The sequence below is a fragment of the Corapipo altera genome, unplaced genomic scaffold (genome assembly GCF_003945725.1).
Source record: "Corapipo altera isolate COAL_440 unplaced genomic scaffold, ASM394572v1 308, whole genome shotgun sequence".
NCBI classification, from domain to species: domain Eukaryota; kingdom Metazoa; phylum Chordata; class Aves; order Passeriformes; family Pipridae; genus Corapipo; species Corapipo altera.
The window spans coordinates 2,982,119-2,998,589 of NW_020884925.1; the positions used below are offsets into that span (position 1 = coordinate 2,982,119).

At 44.9% G+C, this 16,471-nt stretch overlaps 1 protein-coding gene across 4 annotated transcripts in view; it reads right to left on the minus strand.

Moving 5' to 3' along the window:
* TMEM266 (transmembrane protein 266) overlaps positions 1-16,471 on the minus strand; it is a 59,516-nt gene that overhangs the window by 4,499 nt on the left and 38,546 nt on the right. For all 4 annotated transcript variants that reach the window (XM_027657638.1, XM_027657640.1, XM_027657639.1 and 1 more), the window contains 2 exons: positions 12,643-12,829; positions 2,131-2,181 (listed from right to left, as the gene is read on the minus strand). In XM_027657638.1, coding sequence (XP_027513439.1) covers positions 2,131-2,181; positions 12,643-12,829 — 238 coding nt within the window. The remainder of the gene's footprint in view (positions 1-2,130; positions 2,182-12,642; positions 12,830-16,471) is intronic.

Genomic DNA, 16,471 nt, shown 5'->3' on the forward strand with positions numbered 1-16,471 from the left:
ATGTCTTTATATATAAGTACATATATCCATGTATGTGTGTGCATATAGATACATGATACATTACAGCTGTATATGCACACACATTCATGCATGTACAGACACAATCATGCACAAACACCTTTATAGATCTTTAAATATATAGAAACATATGCAGCCATACTCATATACACATATTTCCCTGTAAATAGCTACAGGGAAGCTCTCTTTAGCAAGCATTTGTATCTCCCCCTGTATATCAGTGGGGGATGTATCTACACATATACTGCAATATACAGATATCACAGAGGCACCTTCAGAACCATCTCAGCCCCCCTGCCATGGGCAGGGACACCTTCCACTACACCAGGCTGCTCCAAGCCCATCCACCCTGGCCCTGGGCACTTCCAGAAATGGGGCAGCCACAGTTTCTCTGGGCAGCCCGTGCCAGGGCCTCCCCACCCTGCCAGCTCTCCCAGCCTGGCTCCAGAGCAGAGGGGCTCCAACCCTTGGAGCAGCTCCGTGGCCTCCTCTGGACTCGCTCCAGCAGCTCCATGTCCTTGTGCTGTCAGCCCTGGAGCTGGAGGCAGCTCTGCAGGGGGGTCTCACCTGAGCAGAGCAGGGGCATGGCCAGGTCACGTCGAGCTGCTCATCCCTGACACCGCCGGGTCCTTGTCCTTAGGCTGCTCTCGATCCCTTCAGCCCCCAGCCTGTGCCTGTGCGTGGGATTGCCTGGCCCTGATGAATTCCAGGAGGTTTGGCTCCTGGATGCCATCCCTGTTTACAGCCCAAACATGCTTCTATTTATGCTTCAGTTACATACACAACTACATCTGTCTCCATGGGTGTGGATGTGTACATGGGAATAGAAATATATAATACATTATACATAGATACACATTTTTATTTCTGTAATTATATACACATATATTCAGACCATCTCTCCTCTCAAACCTCCCACTCCTTTACATAGATCTTTATGTATTTTATATATCTAATATATGGAGTTTAATAAAATATCTGTGTATGTACACAGACACAGCCTCTCACACATCTTTATCTATGTAAAGATATATATGTGTATATCTTGATCTATATAGAAAAGTCACACCTACATATATATGTATATAAATCTGTTCACATATACACACATGTATGTTTGTATGTGTTGTGTGTTTGGAGACACGTACCTGATACATCTCACACACACACATATATATTTACATACATCTTTATATATGTATGTGTATCCAGGTTTGTGTGCCTATATGGGATATATATATAATACATTATAGATTTATATGCATACACAGATACACATTTTATATATAACATGTATATACAAAGACACATCTTTATATAGATATCTCTATATAGATATATCTATAGATATATATATATGCCTATTCACTGTATGCATACTATATATATGGATGAATATATGGGATAAACACATGTAATACATTATAATCATATATATATACACACACACACATATATATATATATAAATACACACTTGTATATATGTACATGTACATGCAGGCACACACACATCTTTTTTTTTTCCCCTATAACCCCATGTATATATGGGGATGTGTATATGGAGATATACATTTTTAACACACTATACTTCAACATTTTTTAATATATGTACAACATTTCAGGTACATAAGGGGAGTGTGCACCCCTGTGCCTGCGGGACTCCTGCCAGGGGGCATCCATTTGAAGGCTGCCCTGGGGTCACAGACCCTGCTGGCTGCTGAGGTTTCTTACCATTCAGTTTAACCTTTCTGAAAGGTTCCCAGCATGGTGCTGGGCTAAGCTGCCTCCCCACTGCTTCTCTCTTCATTTATTTTGTCCATGCTTTTCATTCCTGGGTCCATTTGAACTGCTCTGGGGGCTGGACAGCCTGGCTTAGGGGGAATTAACCTCCCCCAGATCTCCAAACTATTCTGAGTGCCTTCAGCAGGAGCAAACTTGGGGCCCTTCAACCTTCAGAGAACTGCTGACACACACTTCCATGGAGCAAACCAAGAGACTCTATGGTGGGTTTCCTTTCCAGGACAGATCTACATCCCTGCTCAGTCTCTCCTGGCTCACACAGTGCAGTGCAAACACAGAGTTCATGTTTGTGTTTTCAAGCAAAACTTACCAGTGCTGGGCTCGTTGTAGTATCGACTGATGTAATTATTCATGTCATCCTCTGAAAGGATAAAAAGGCAGCTGTTAGAAGACAGTTTGTGTCACTAAATGGTTGAACTGCATCCCATGGAAGGTTCTCCTCTGCCCTGCACACCCAGAGCACCACCTGCTCTGTGTCTTAGGCCACAAGACCTCAATGCACTAAAGCCCCCATCCCGTCCACGCTGTGGCTACAAGCCAACATAGGGTTGGACTGTCATTTGTCACAGTTCTTTATGGCACCACACTGGGAATGAGGCATTCTGGGTTCCAAAGGAAACGTGCTCTGTGGTCTTTCCAGAGACTGGCACGGGGCTGACCACTTCCCCAGGCCCAGCCCCTCGCTGTTGCAAAGACAAGTGTAACACTGGCCTTTCCCTGGTCAGCAGGGCCCTCCCTTCCTGCACAGGGCACACGGAGAAACCTGGTATTTATCCTGACCCAAGGGCACTGGCACAGACAGACCCACTCCTGCTGAGTTACACCTCTGAGTTACCTCCTTCCCCATGGTGACACCTCAGAAAGGGAGGCACCATGTACCATTTTAATGTGCAATTCTCTACTTCTAAGATAAAGTCTTTTTTTTTTCATTTTGAATGAATGGAGAGTTATTTTGGTGTATATAACACATATATACAAAATATACAGCATAATGTTAACATTACATTCTAATCTACTAAAAAGAATTGTACCAATCAAGGGTGTAGTACATACACAGAGCTACAGCTGTACTTCAGTAACAGCAAGTTACAAACTATGACGTGACCACAGAAGGGAAAGAAGCAGCCCTATTGCATGTACTGATTTTAGATGCTGCAGATGACACTGGGATTTTGTGTTATTTTACAGAAAAGCAGAACATTTTACTGTTGTGGAAAAAGCAAATAACAAACTCCTCTTGTTGCAGTTGTGAGCAGAAGGCAAACAGCATCGGCAGTCCAGGAGAATGTCAAGCTTACAAGCAACCTGACCTGCCCAATTTGCGGTGTATCTGCGCTCTAAAAGCATTCTCTCCTTTTAAGTGCTCTTTTTGATACCATGTTTCAGAAACCCATGCTCATCCCTTTGAGCCAGATTTCCTTCGTCCCCCTGGGTCTCTGTGGCTACAGTCCTGCCTCATCACAGCACATTGCGGTTTGCAGGTGAAAGAAACAGATGTTTTCTGGGGAACACTTTCCTCACACAACAAGACCCAAACCACCAAGCACTCTGTACCTGAAATAGCTGCACTCATAAGAAGGCAATCTAACCTGACACTGAAAGGCAACGTGGTTGTTTTCCTGGTTTCATTGGATCTTAAAAGCTTTTTCGGCCCTTGTTGATCTTTAAATGCCTGCAGTCAGAGGTGTGCTTTGTGCTAATGTCTGAGTTTAAAAAAGAGGCCTCAGAGTAGCTCAAGGCAATGCTGCTGAATTAGGAGTACATTGTGAGGCTTTTCAGCTATCTGCTGCTAAAATACACTTCATTTCAATCATGCATAATTGATACTCTCAGTGCCACCAAACCTTCCAGCCGTACAGACATAGGTTCTAGTTCAGGCATGGAACCTTCACTACATCAGGAAATACCCGTGTGGATGTACTTCTGGTAGGGCACTTTCAGCATATTTAGCTTGGAGTCCAATTCTAAGCAGACAAACAAGGAAAATAGCAGTGCAGTGTGGCTGGATGAGGGCACACTCTGTGTGCAGGGTCACCCTCCTTGTCACCTGGCAAGAGCCATGAAAGGGTTCCTCTGGCTCCCATTACAGTCTGCCCCAAATGCCAAGATGCTTTGCACCAAAGACAGAAAACAACTTGGAAAAGTTACTCACCTGCTTTTCAAGCCTTAAGACAAGGCTCAAATCAAGTCCTCTTTAGGACTGCACACGTTCACTGGCCACCTGTCTGTCAACTAAACAATGTACCAGGGCACTGTTTCCAAAGAGATCGGTTGTGTTCAGACCAAAGAGAATCCGACTGGTCTTTATGTCAGCAATGGGCACTGCCAAGCCCCTGGAAAGGAAATCCAGTAATGCACTGCCTCAGCTCCCTTTGAGTGCTGAGGAGAATCACCCACTGTCCTGACCCTGCATGGGACCACTCACACACAAGGCTGCCACTGTTACACTATTATGTGATGGCCTTATTAATGTAAGGCCATTAATGATAATTGTTTATCACTGCTTATCTGTTTAGATACAAATAAAATATATATGCATAAATAGATTACATGTGTATATAAAATATAAAACATACACATTTTTTAACCTTGAATAGTTTCTTATTAATAAAACCCAATAAAGAGTAATGGAATAACAACAGCAGAATAAATATTTCAACAACAGATTAAGTTTCTGAATCATTACATTAAAGCAAACTGACAATTAACAAACTCAGCTGAGCCATATGGGAGTCTCAACTGCTTTGGGCATTGAAGGCTATAAACAATTCCAGTTACCTCCCATTATATTCTACATTGCTGAAAAAAAGGAGCTCAAAACAATGCAACAAATATACAACTGAAAAGCACCTACTTGTGCATATGAAATGTATACACAAAGCCAGAGTACAGTAGTGCACATTCCCATGGGACACTGCTGAAGTGTTCCTGGTGATTCCAAGGAGATGAAGACCCTGCTGCTCTGTGTGAGTCTCATGGGGTCGGGAGTGCAGCTGGTGGCACACGGGAAGTTTGTAGGACCAAGCAGGGGAGACCAGCTTTTACAAGAGGGGTAAATGACTTGTATTATTTAAATTCTACACAGTGTTTTCTGCTGTTGGTCTATTTTAGTTTCAGCTCCAGAAAGGGAGTTGTCTTAAGATGTAGTTCATTCTTCATAGTTACCCTCTTTGCTTAAAGTTTTTTTTTTTCCTACCGCCTTAGAATTTTCAAGATCCAGAAAATTTAATTTTTCTCCTTTCCTAGAAATAAGTCCATCTCCTCCAATACACAGAAATGTTACCTGCACTTCCTTTTCCAAAGACAAACTTTGCATCCTTAGCCATAAGGATGCCCAAATGATATTTATAGTAAATTAAAGGACTGGCAGTAAGTAGAAAGGAAAAGTATTTTCCTCTTAATTCCCCTGAAAACAGCAATCTTAGGAAAATGTCTATGGATGGTGATTGGGATCCTCTTGTTGTACCAAGAGGAATCACAGAAACATTTCTGTTGGAAAAGGCCTTTAAGATCGAGTCCCATAGTAAATCTAACACTGCCAAGCCCTCTGTGCCACATCTGCCCAGAATGAGTGACCCCCAGGAAATCTGTGTGACAGGAAATGTGGTGACAAATCCGGTGATGAAGATCTAGAAGTTGTGAGCGGAGAAGGCAGAAGGGCAAGAGTGAGGCAGCTCTTCCCTGTTGTGAACACGGGTGGTTCTACAATCTTCCCTGGAAAGTGGAGTGATGGGAAGCAGTGAGACACACAGCAGCACTGTGGAGGAATTCAGCTGAGAGATTTTGCTGAGCAGGGTCAGGAGGGAGCAGAAACAGGCTGTTCTCTGTGGTCCATGAGCAGCAGTTGCTCAAGCTGTGTGGGGTGACAACTGTAAGGGGTGAGGCAGCTGCACAAGGCAGGACCACAAACGGGTGGTGGGGCTGACTCCAGCATGATCAGGGCTTTCACTAGACAGAAGGGAATGTCTGGTTGGGAAGGTTGCTCAGACTCTGACTTACCTCACACAAAACCAGCCTCCCCTGACACTGTAACCACCCCCTCTGCAAGGCTGTGAAGTGCAGTGAAGTGAAGTCCCATCTCAGCCTGCTGTCCAAAATCTCTGTTATTGAAAAAACGTGTGGTTCTTGGTCAGGATCTGTCTGACAGCCACTGGATTTTGTCTGATGAAGGTTTCCAAGTTATCTGCTTGTACTTTTCCTGCAGGACTCAAAACATACACTGCAATGGTTCAGGGAGTAATAAACTATTTAGAGTACAGTGCCATATAATCTCATCTGACCCAAGAGACAACATTGCAATCTCTCTCTCTTGGCCCTATAAAAACCTAATAAATTTGGTGAAACACATAAATGACATTCCACCCAAGGCAGATCTCTTTCAGTTCTATAATGCCTCAACAGTGATCTTTAATTGTTTCATCAATGCCTTTAGTGAATGATCTGCAACTCCCCTGCATACAATAAATACCATTTACACATCTTTCAGATTAGAGGCCTAAAAAATGGGGATTTATTTGGAAATGTTTCATTATTATTTTATTGCCATTGGTTGTACTGCCTTCTGTTTCTCCAAGCTGAATTTTCTGAACTGGAAGGTTATTTTTGCTGCTGTGTAGCCTCCCCCTGAGGTAGTAATGCCTTACCTCAACTTCCCTCCAGAAAGCAATCTTTGTTAGGAGGTTTCTAAAGAAGCAGATCTTTCATCTGTTTGTGCCAAAAGGAACCAGGAGTAGCCAGCTGGCACTTTCCAGGAGACTTCCCTTGCTTCTGGTTTTAAGGCAGGTTGCCACATCAGTGCAGGCTGCAGTACTGAACAACTGTTAATTCACACCGATATCCAGTCCCTGCAGGGGCTGGATGGATGCCTGAGCACATGGATAATCCATCTTGAGAGGAACTGTAAACTCAGCATGCACAGAAAACAGAGCAACAGATTCAGCCTGGTTCTAAGTAAGAAATCAACCTGAGACGGAAGTCACTGTGCAAAGGGAAATCCTGGGATATGGAACTGGGTCTGTTATCAGTAGATGCTGCTGGGACAGAAAACCAAAATCCAAAGGGGGGGCTTTGGCCCTTGCTCAGCAGATCATGCAGCAAGAGCACCGTGTGCTGACCTGAGCAGGGTTGAGATGCAGCACAGCTGTGTCAGTGTGGCTGGTGGCTGTGGGTACAGGGTGGCCTGGGGAACCTCTCACTGCTCTTTTCAACCTTGTTCTCTATGAATATGGATCAGCAGATCCACATCTGAGTTGGCTCATTACAGTCAGCCCAAAGCATTCAGAGGAACTTGAGTCTGTCTCTGAAACAGCCACATTTGTTGAGTCTAAAACACAAAGGTTGAGAAAGGACGTGGCTACCATCAAAACAATTATCTGCTGGGTAATCATCAGGGAAAGAGAAGAATAAATTAAGCAGAAGGATTCAAGAACAAATTGTTGTAAACTGGCAACAAATAAATGTACTCTGAGAATTAGGAAAAGAGTTCCAATATTTTAGAAAATGAGCTGGTGGAACTGCTCTAATGGTGGAGGAGGGCAGAACACATCCCTGCTGTCACATGGAGCACCATCTGCTTATGAAAGGGGCTGCACGCTTGGACACTGGAAAACATTCCAGTTCTGTGTTCCTTTACCTGTCAGCAATGTCTTCACACCTCTTCACATTAATGATGAGAGACAACTCCAGCCTCACATGCGTGACTGTGCACTCACCACTTCTGGAAGTGAGGAGTTTCTACTCCACCCATTTGGTGAATATGGAATGCAAAAGCCAAACTTCACTAACTGCACACACATTTATGGAAGTGTTGCTTAAGGTTTACTTCCTTTGATTCCTGCCTGGATGCTCAGTGCACAGAGAACCACAAAGCCTGAAAGAGGCACCTAGAGAGAAGCCAAATTGAAGGGGAGTGCACTTAGGATACAACCATTTCCAGGACTAGGCTTCAAAGTAGATACATTTCAACATTTGAAAATAACCATAAACTACTTTTTATCTATTGTTTTGCACTAGCAGGACTCTCTCAGAGCACTAACAGATGATCACCAAAGAAACTGGCTTAGAGTTTAAAAGCATCCAACCAGCTCAGACTGCCTTGCAAGGAACAACTGACACAATCCTGACAAAAAAAGTGCCCTGCTTTGCCTTTTTCAAACAGCTTATGAATAATCTTAGGAGAAGCCCTCTGAAGCTCCAGAATTTTTCACGCTCCCCTCCCAATATCCTACTTTCTTCACTTACAAAACATGGGTATCTACAGGGAGAGCAAGCTTTACTTTTCTCTAAAGCATGATCATAAATTGCAGCAGTCCCCCAAAGCAAAAGACTTAGTGCTAACCCCATAAAAATGGAAATTTGACTCAGAACAGTTAAAATAAGCTTTTGGCGATGTGAAGTCCCAGTTCTTGCTCAAAGGAATAGAAGGGTGGCATATTAATCTTACACTATGGCAGCACTGTAGAATTTCAAAAACTGAAATGATATATGCAGGAAAATGAGGAATTTCCACTAGGGACTCTAATTCATATATTATGGGAGAGATTAAAGAATAATAAATTTTGGAAGGAAGTATTAATGGCTAGATGGGGCACTGTGAACCTGGCATTCCCTGAAGCCTGGAACTTTGTATACCAAACACTAAAAATGATTTGTGCAGGACCAGAAAACATTAGCTGTTATTCTGACCATGACCAGTTACATACTGTATGAGGTAAGAAGTCCTTTATAATTTAGAACTTCCTTTATAATTTAGAGATTAATAGATAGGATAATATTTGCCATTATGTCAAATGGCAACCATGTCTGGGAAGAAGAAAGGAGCACTTAGGATACTTCCCTTGCTCTTAGAGAAAGGCTGACCACAATGAAAATCATTAGTGATGCATTCACATGCAGCAGCTCTCAGCCCAAGCTCTTCACAAACAGAGGCAGGGAAGGTAAAGTGCTCACAGTGCAGCAAATGTCAGAGCTCTGCCCTGGGCCTGCAGCTCCTCAAGCCCTGCCCTTCTCTTGGGTCTGTCATCCTTCCTGGTGTTGATACTGGTACCTTTTGACTTGCAGCCTGTGTTTCAGTCTTCACCTTTGTCTGCTCTGGAGATCAAGTTTTTGGCAAGAGAAATAAAATGTCAATTCGAAGCAAGTTAAAGGTGAAAAAAATTCCTGCTTCTTAACCAAATTAATTAGGAAATACCATATATCCATATATTTTCCACAGAGTTATTCTTACTATGTCAGGAGGTCTCTTGTGAACTGCTGTGGGGAGACAGAAGCGTGTGAGGCAGTGCCCAGCTCACTGTTCACAGAATTAGCACAGAGACATCTTGCAGCTGTATGGCCTCAAGACGTGATCCTTCAAAAGGAGGCATGAAATGTTTGCTGGGGAGTGTTTGCTGGGGAGTTATGGGAGGGCCCACTGTCCATCTGACCAGAGCTCTTGCTTCTCCTGGTCTTGTACCTGCAATTAGGGCACTTTAGAGTAAGAGATCTGCAGAAGGAAAGGAAGGTGAAAACAGACACTGAAAGTTCCCAAATCAGCCAGAACAGCTCTCCTGGTGCAGGTCACAGTGTGTCTCTGCACAAATTCCCTGAGGTGCTACATGTACCACGTGATGTTGGGGTAACCTGACTTACTTTACTGAATGCTGTCATAAATGGCTGCACAAAATCCAGTGTAAATACCAGAGTACAAGCTACAGCTGCCCCTGAGGAGCTTTAACTTATGCACTATCCCATAAAACTTCCAGGTAGGGAAACGTGTAAAAGGTCTCAGTGCTTTCTTACTCCATAAGCCTCGGTGGTGAGGTATTCTGCACTGAATGTTTCCATTGTTCCATGTAGATGGGGGAAATAAGATTAGCCTGAGATGGAATATCCCATCTTCTCATGCAGCATGTTCTCTAGCCAACTTAAGCTTGCTGCTTTGGCAGCATTCAGTGCTCTCAGAAGACAGAGATTTTTTGAAGGCTGACAAAGTTACGTTTGGCAAAAACACATGCATTCCATTCCATCCCCTAGCCTCAGGTGTTATATGTAGGGCTAATGTTCTGCCAGAGCATAAAAGAACAGCACATCAGAGCCTGTTCTGCCAAACAGCTGAATCGTGGCTTTGAACTGTTGCTTTTCTTTTGACAGTATTAGTGACTTGGTCCCTTATTTCTCCTCTAACTAATCAGTGCAACAGGCAACTGCAGATATGTTTCAAAGCTCACAAGTGCCATGTGGCACACAGGATGATTAACTGCAGCCATCACTCTGGATTCTTTTAAGGAGGAAGAACACAGCTTCGAGAAAATGGATGCAAAGCAATCCCTAATGTGGTCTGACACAGAGGGTAACTTGCAAAACATAACACTTGACCCAAAAGTCAGGAGTTAAAACATTGGTGGCTGAAGTCCCAGGCAGAGCAAGCGGTGTGGAAAGCCCTGAAGACAGCACAGCCAGTGCAACTGCAGCACGGGAGAAGGGGAGGGTACAGGAACTGCCTGGATGGTCTGTGCTCTGCAAAGCCACGTCTCAGAGTATTGCACACGCCTCAGCAGGGGGGAGATGGAAGATCCTACACCAGTTGGATATCCCCTTCCCACAGAGTGCACACAGAGGCACCTTCTGCCAAAGCCATGCCCTTCTTCCATCCCACACACCACAGGCAGCTTTGGCTAATACATGGTCAGAATGGCCATGGTGAAGAAGATACTGGCAGCAAAGTGATGATGGTGAAAGCTGCTGTAGCAACTGCCAGAATATTACTGGGAGTAAAAGTTGGTGCTGGGAGAGCAAGCCCCAGCTGAGGTGGAGAGGGAGAAGAATGAGGCAGGACTGGCTCATGATCCTTCCTCCCCAGAGGTAACTGCCTTCTCAAGCTGTGAGGTGAGATTTCAAAGTTACACAGAAGCACTGCTAGTGCATGATTCAGAGCCTTGATAGCTTACTACTTCTTTCTTTGCAAAACAGTCCAGGAAATTACATGCAAAATCCTCTATCTCAATTGCCTGTTACCTGGATTATGAACTAAAGCACTGAATGCTACTGCTGAGTGTGTGGTTTCTTATGCAGAACTGGGCCCCTTCTCAGCAGCTCAGTGTGATGGCAGAGACCACAGACTGCTGTCCCTTGCTAGAGGAACACAGGGAAATTTTTTCTGTCCAACTCCTGCCTCATTCAACATAAACCCGTCAAAATTGTTAAAGCAGAGTCACCCTAATTTAGGTTGCAATAAGACAAGCACCCAATGCATCTACAAAGACTTTATATGTAATATATGATACAACACACCAGATAAATTTCCTCTGGTACTTTTAGATGATTTCTGGGAATCAGAAATTAATTCTGCCTACTAATATAACCCAAACATAACATCACCCAATCTATAAAGTAATGCATGTTTTTTTATTTGCTGAATATCTTTTTTCAGTGAAAAGCATGAGTCTCTCTCATCAAGCAACCTAACTAAATGCAGAAATCAATCTTGAAGATCGTGTGTCTACTTTGTTGCAAGTGTGGGCAGAATTTTACAGGGAGACACAAATAATGTTAATCTGGACGTTGGAATGAATACCTTGGACAGAAGAATTTTTAGATGATCTCCAAAGCACTAAAATTTCAGCAAGCCTCCTTACAATGTGAGCAACACTTCATTTCCAAATGTAACCCTCAAGGAACACATACATAAATTATAATATATCCACTGGGAAAACCTCTGAAATACTACAAAAAAGGGGGAAATGCATTTTAGGGGGCAGTCTGCTCAACTGTCTGCTTTTAAATACAATTTCATATCAGGAATAATTAATGGCTTCACTGTGGTTAGTACTTAGATATTATAAAGAGAAAAAACCAAAACAATTTCTACATGCTTTCATTACTCTGTAGAGAAAGGAAAGGATGATAATTTGAAAATGTCTGGTGTGCTTTTTCTCTTACAGATTTTGATTGAAGTATCTGTGCCTTGAATTTTAAGGAGTTTGACCGATGTAAAGATAACATTCAAACCTCTAATTCCAACATATTCACATACTGCTCATCTACCAAAATAACCAAGCTAAGATGTCCAAGGAAGACTAATATACCACTAAGGTAAATATTCTTGTCTCCTCTGGAATATTACATTAAATGTTACCGAAAGCAGGACACATTCTGCACTCCATTGTAAGGGCTGCAGGATCACAGGAAAAAGAGCTATGTCTTGTGCAGAAAAAACTTCAGGTCTAATACTTATATAATAAAAACTGATCCAAGTAAATATAACTCTTGGTATTTCCCTGAACCACACATCTACAGACACCAGAGTGCTCCTCACCACAGCCACACGGCACTCAAGACATGAGATGCCTACACTGCACATCCCTCCTTTCCTGGCACCAGAGCTGCCTGTCCAACACTGGCAGTTTTAAGCAGCCTGGTGAGAGCACGGCCTCCAGGCAAGGCAAGCCCCACAGCTTGGGTCCTCTCCAAACCATAGAAATGCAACTGGCCAAAGACCAAAACTGTTTTTCAATGTTCTTCTCAATTTCCCTGCTTTTACCTCTGAGTGATTATCCTTTGGCCAATTCTCATTTGGCTGCTGCTTCTTTAGTGTTTGATGGATCTAATCATGAGGACACCAGGAAGGTACATCACAGTCATTTTCTTCCCAAGGCATTTCTTTGGCTCTGTTTAGAACCTGCTCACAAATACAACAACAGCTCCTGCCACTTTGGAGCAGATGCGGCCTCTTTGTAAGAATGGGAAACTGCAGCTCGCAGCGAAGAAATCAATTCCCCACCACAGTGGAGGTGTTTGGAGGGTTCAGTAAGTCCCTGTAAGGGCTCAGCTGTGCAGCACTCACCTCGGGGAGGTCGCAGCTCCGTGATGTTCTCGGTGGCTTCGTCGTCCGAATCGTCCGTCGCCACCACCTTGTACCTCTTGCTGCTCTGTTTGTTCAGGACGTGAGGGACCTGCAGCGCGGCCTCTCTCTCTGCAGCGAGGTCCAGATCCTGCTGAGCAAGGTGGGCCCTCAGCTGCCTGATTTCAAACTAGAGTGAAAAACAACACCACATACTGATGTCATATGAGCATGGCCAGAAGTTTATATTCTACAGTTGGGGACCTATTACTCATTTGATCACTAAACCACTACAGTCTGGTGAAACAGATACAGTGTGGTTGAGCCAGGACACGAGTCCAGGCTGCTGGTGCTCCCACAGAGCCCATGGGAGTGGGACCACTGCTCACACAATCTAAAGGTAAGGACTGTCTCATGCTGGTCTTCTATTTTGTACAGCTACTTCCTGAAGATAAGATTTTGGCCAATTTTTAACAAATCTAACTGCTAAATCAAATGTAACCTTTATACAAAAAGACCACTCTTAACAGGCATTTAGAGATTTAGGTTCATGACAAATGCCCCTAACACACTAGACTTCGTAATGAGGGTTTCAGTGGAGGGGAGGTTCTCTGAGCAGCACCTGGAACGGTCCTCTCTCACTAACTGGGCAAGGAGAGGGACACCACAGTCCTCTTCTGTCTTGAAATCTTCTGTACTCAGCAGTGTGCAGGAAACCCTGGGGAAGGTTACCGCTTTTCTGGCCACTCCTCTCAAATATGTGAGCCATGGCAGTTAAACATTTTCTGCAACCAGAATGGGATTTGCCTCACAACTAGTGTTATAAAGCAGACACCTGGCAAAAAGACAGAAGCTACCAGGTACCATCTGACTGATGGACACAGCACATTTCTCTTGTATTTGACAACCACACATCTTCCACCAGGCAAAAAGAAAAACAATTTTTCTGGAGAGGCTGCAGAGACCCTTTAAACCTTTATGTAAGCACTATAAAATCCCCGCTGCCACGCAGCACAGCTATGGGGATGCAAGGCACAGTTTCTCTTTTCTAAACTCTTTTTAAAATCAGCAGTACAGCAGTGATCAAATCATGTGTAATTATAGCGAGTCTGAGAGGGAAAAGCAAATGAGGCAAGTAATAGGCTCAGGCATTCAAAATCCAGCATTGCTGGGCCTCCCCTAGTTCAGGGCCTGAGGATCCTTTACCGAGCACGATGCTTTGTCGAGCCTCGCTGCACCTGCCACTGCACATTCACAGCACAGATGGCATTAGCACCTCCATGCCTGAAAACTGGTGTGTAACAGCATGTAGGCTAAATGAACCCGCTTCTGGTTCTCCCCTCTCAGATGTTGACTCAAATCTACTCTGCTGTCAGATTTTGGAACCCATCAGCAGACCCAGCCTGTTCCACCGCGGTCAGACAGGGAACAAACGCCAGACACGCTGCAGAGCACCAGTAGCTCCTCCAAGCTGTGAAAGCAACTGCAGGGGAAACAAGACAGAGTTTCCACAGATTTTGGAAAGAAGAAAGGATTCCAGTTTGCCACACCTGGAGATAATCTGCTTTCCAGAGCATACAGGAAGAAACTACAACTGGAAGGCCCACTGCAGGACACAAATCTAGAAAGCAAAGGGGCAGTTCAAACTTTCCAGGTCACATTCAAACCACCTAATACAGGGATCTAACAAAGCACACAGCTTTTCCCCCCGTCTTTAAATCTGTGGACAGAGGCCTGGCAGCTGCAAACAGCTGGCTGCATGGAATGCTCATTGCTCTTAACCAAAGGTCTGCAGTGGCAGTCAGGAGTCAGGTGCAATCAACAAATGTCAAAACACAGCCCTGCCCCTTGATTTCCTGCTGGTGGATTTGTGTTAACCTATTAGCTAGGAGGAATTAGCAAACTGGTACTGCTGACTCTGTTCCCAGCCAGCCCAAAGCTCCCTGAGGATTAAGGTGCTTGTGCCATACCCAGAAGTGCCAGTATGGACACAGGGAATTTCAGGTTTCATCCTTGACTTGAAAAAAAAAAAAAAAAGGAATGACAAAAGAGCTTACATTCCACCTTTGAAGGGAAAAAGATACCCCTTCAGACACTTCTTTGGTTTAATGGAAATAATGCACTTAAACATGAGAAGCAAAAAACACATCTGGAGATTTTTTTCTTTATGCTGCCTAGCTCAAACTAAAAGGCAGTAAGAATTAGGGATATTTTCTGTTTTTCTACATTTCATGCTTCATCCTTCAAAAACATTCCTGTGTGTCAGAAAAAGAAATATTGCTACTAAAATGCTTAATTCTGGCCTAGAAGCAGGATACGATTTCCTATTTTCATGGAACACAAAAAAACTGGCAGGTATTTTTTAACACCAATGGACAGAACTAGCCAGGAGTCAGCTCAATAACTACTTCTGCATCACACCCAATTTAAGGAGCTTAAGCATTTACAAAGATTGGCTGAAGATGGTAACAACCAAAAGCCTGGAGGGCATCACTGCTTTGTGGAGATGTGGAAGGGAACCACCTCAGGTGATCTTTCCTGCTACTGGGAGCCTATAGCAGGAACGGGGGAGAGAGCACACTCCTCCTGCCCACTCCCATGTCCCAGTGGATAAAGCCAGCGTTTCCAAATATCTACAGGTTATTTCCAGTCCTTAAACTCTCCGTGCCGGGTGCCCAGGCAGTGTTTATGAGCGGTTTTATTGTTAATCGCGGCTCCGTTCCACCTCCCGCCGTGAGGGGTCCGCGCGAGGCCGCGGGACGGGCTCTGCTGCCCCCTGCCGGGGGCGGCGGGAACGGCACGGGCCTGAGGGAGCCATGGCAGCCGGCAGGGACACCGCGGGGACAGGGACACCGCGGGGACAGGGACACCGCGGGGACAGGGACACCGCGGGGACAGGGACACCGCGGGGACAGGGACACCGCGGGGACAGGGACACCGCGGGGACAGGGACACCGGGACTGGGCACTAATGGCCCCCTGACAGGGACACTGCCCCGACAGGGACACCACACTGACAGGGACATCACCCTGACAGGGACACAGTGACAGGGACACCAGGACCGGGCACTGATGACACCCTGACACGGACACTGCCCTGACAAGGACATCACCTTGACAAAGACACTGGGACCAGGCACCGATGGCACCCTGACAGCGACATCACCTTGACAGGCACACTGGGACCAGGCACCAGTGTCACCCTGACAGTGATACTGAGACCAGGCACTAATGCCACACTGTCAGTGACACTGGAAACTGGGGACTAATGTCACCCTGTCAGTCACACTGGGACTGGGCACTGATGTCACACTATCAGTGACACTGGGACCCAGCCTGGAAAATGTGGCACTACTGTAACACTACCACAGACATTGGAACCTGGGCTGGATACCTTGGCACTAATGTCACACTGTCACAGACACTGGGACCTGGGCCTTGGCTCATGCACTGCTGAGGGTGAGAGGTGCATGCAGCACTTGCAGCTTTTTAGTTGGTCTGTGATCCCTCCATTCTTGAGCTGCAAACACAATCCACGTGCTTGTATCATTTTCAGCCTTTACCAGAGCTCTTTCAGCTGGTCTCAAATCCAGAACTGAACAGGAGACTGTCAAAAGCAGATAGGAGGATCAAATTCCTGGGTACAATAAAGCAGCCCAGTGCTCTGGACTTTGGCATCAAGTGCAAGGTAACAGCACACAGATGTTCCAAGGTAACAGCAGAGACTGATGTTGCCTACAAACCCACGCAGCTGCAGCTGGTTAACACAGGCTCTCCCTTCCACTTTTCCATTACCTCAGATGCTGAGCTTCCAGATCCCATTCGTGTTTGCC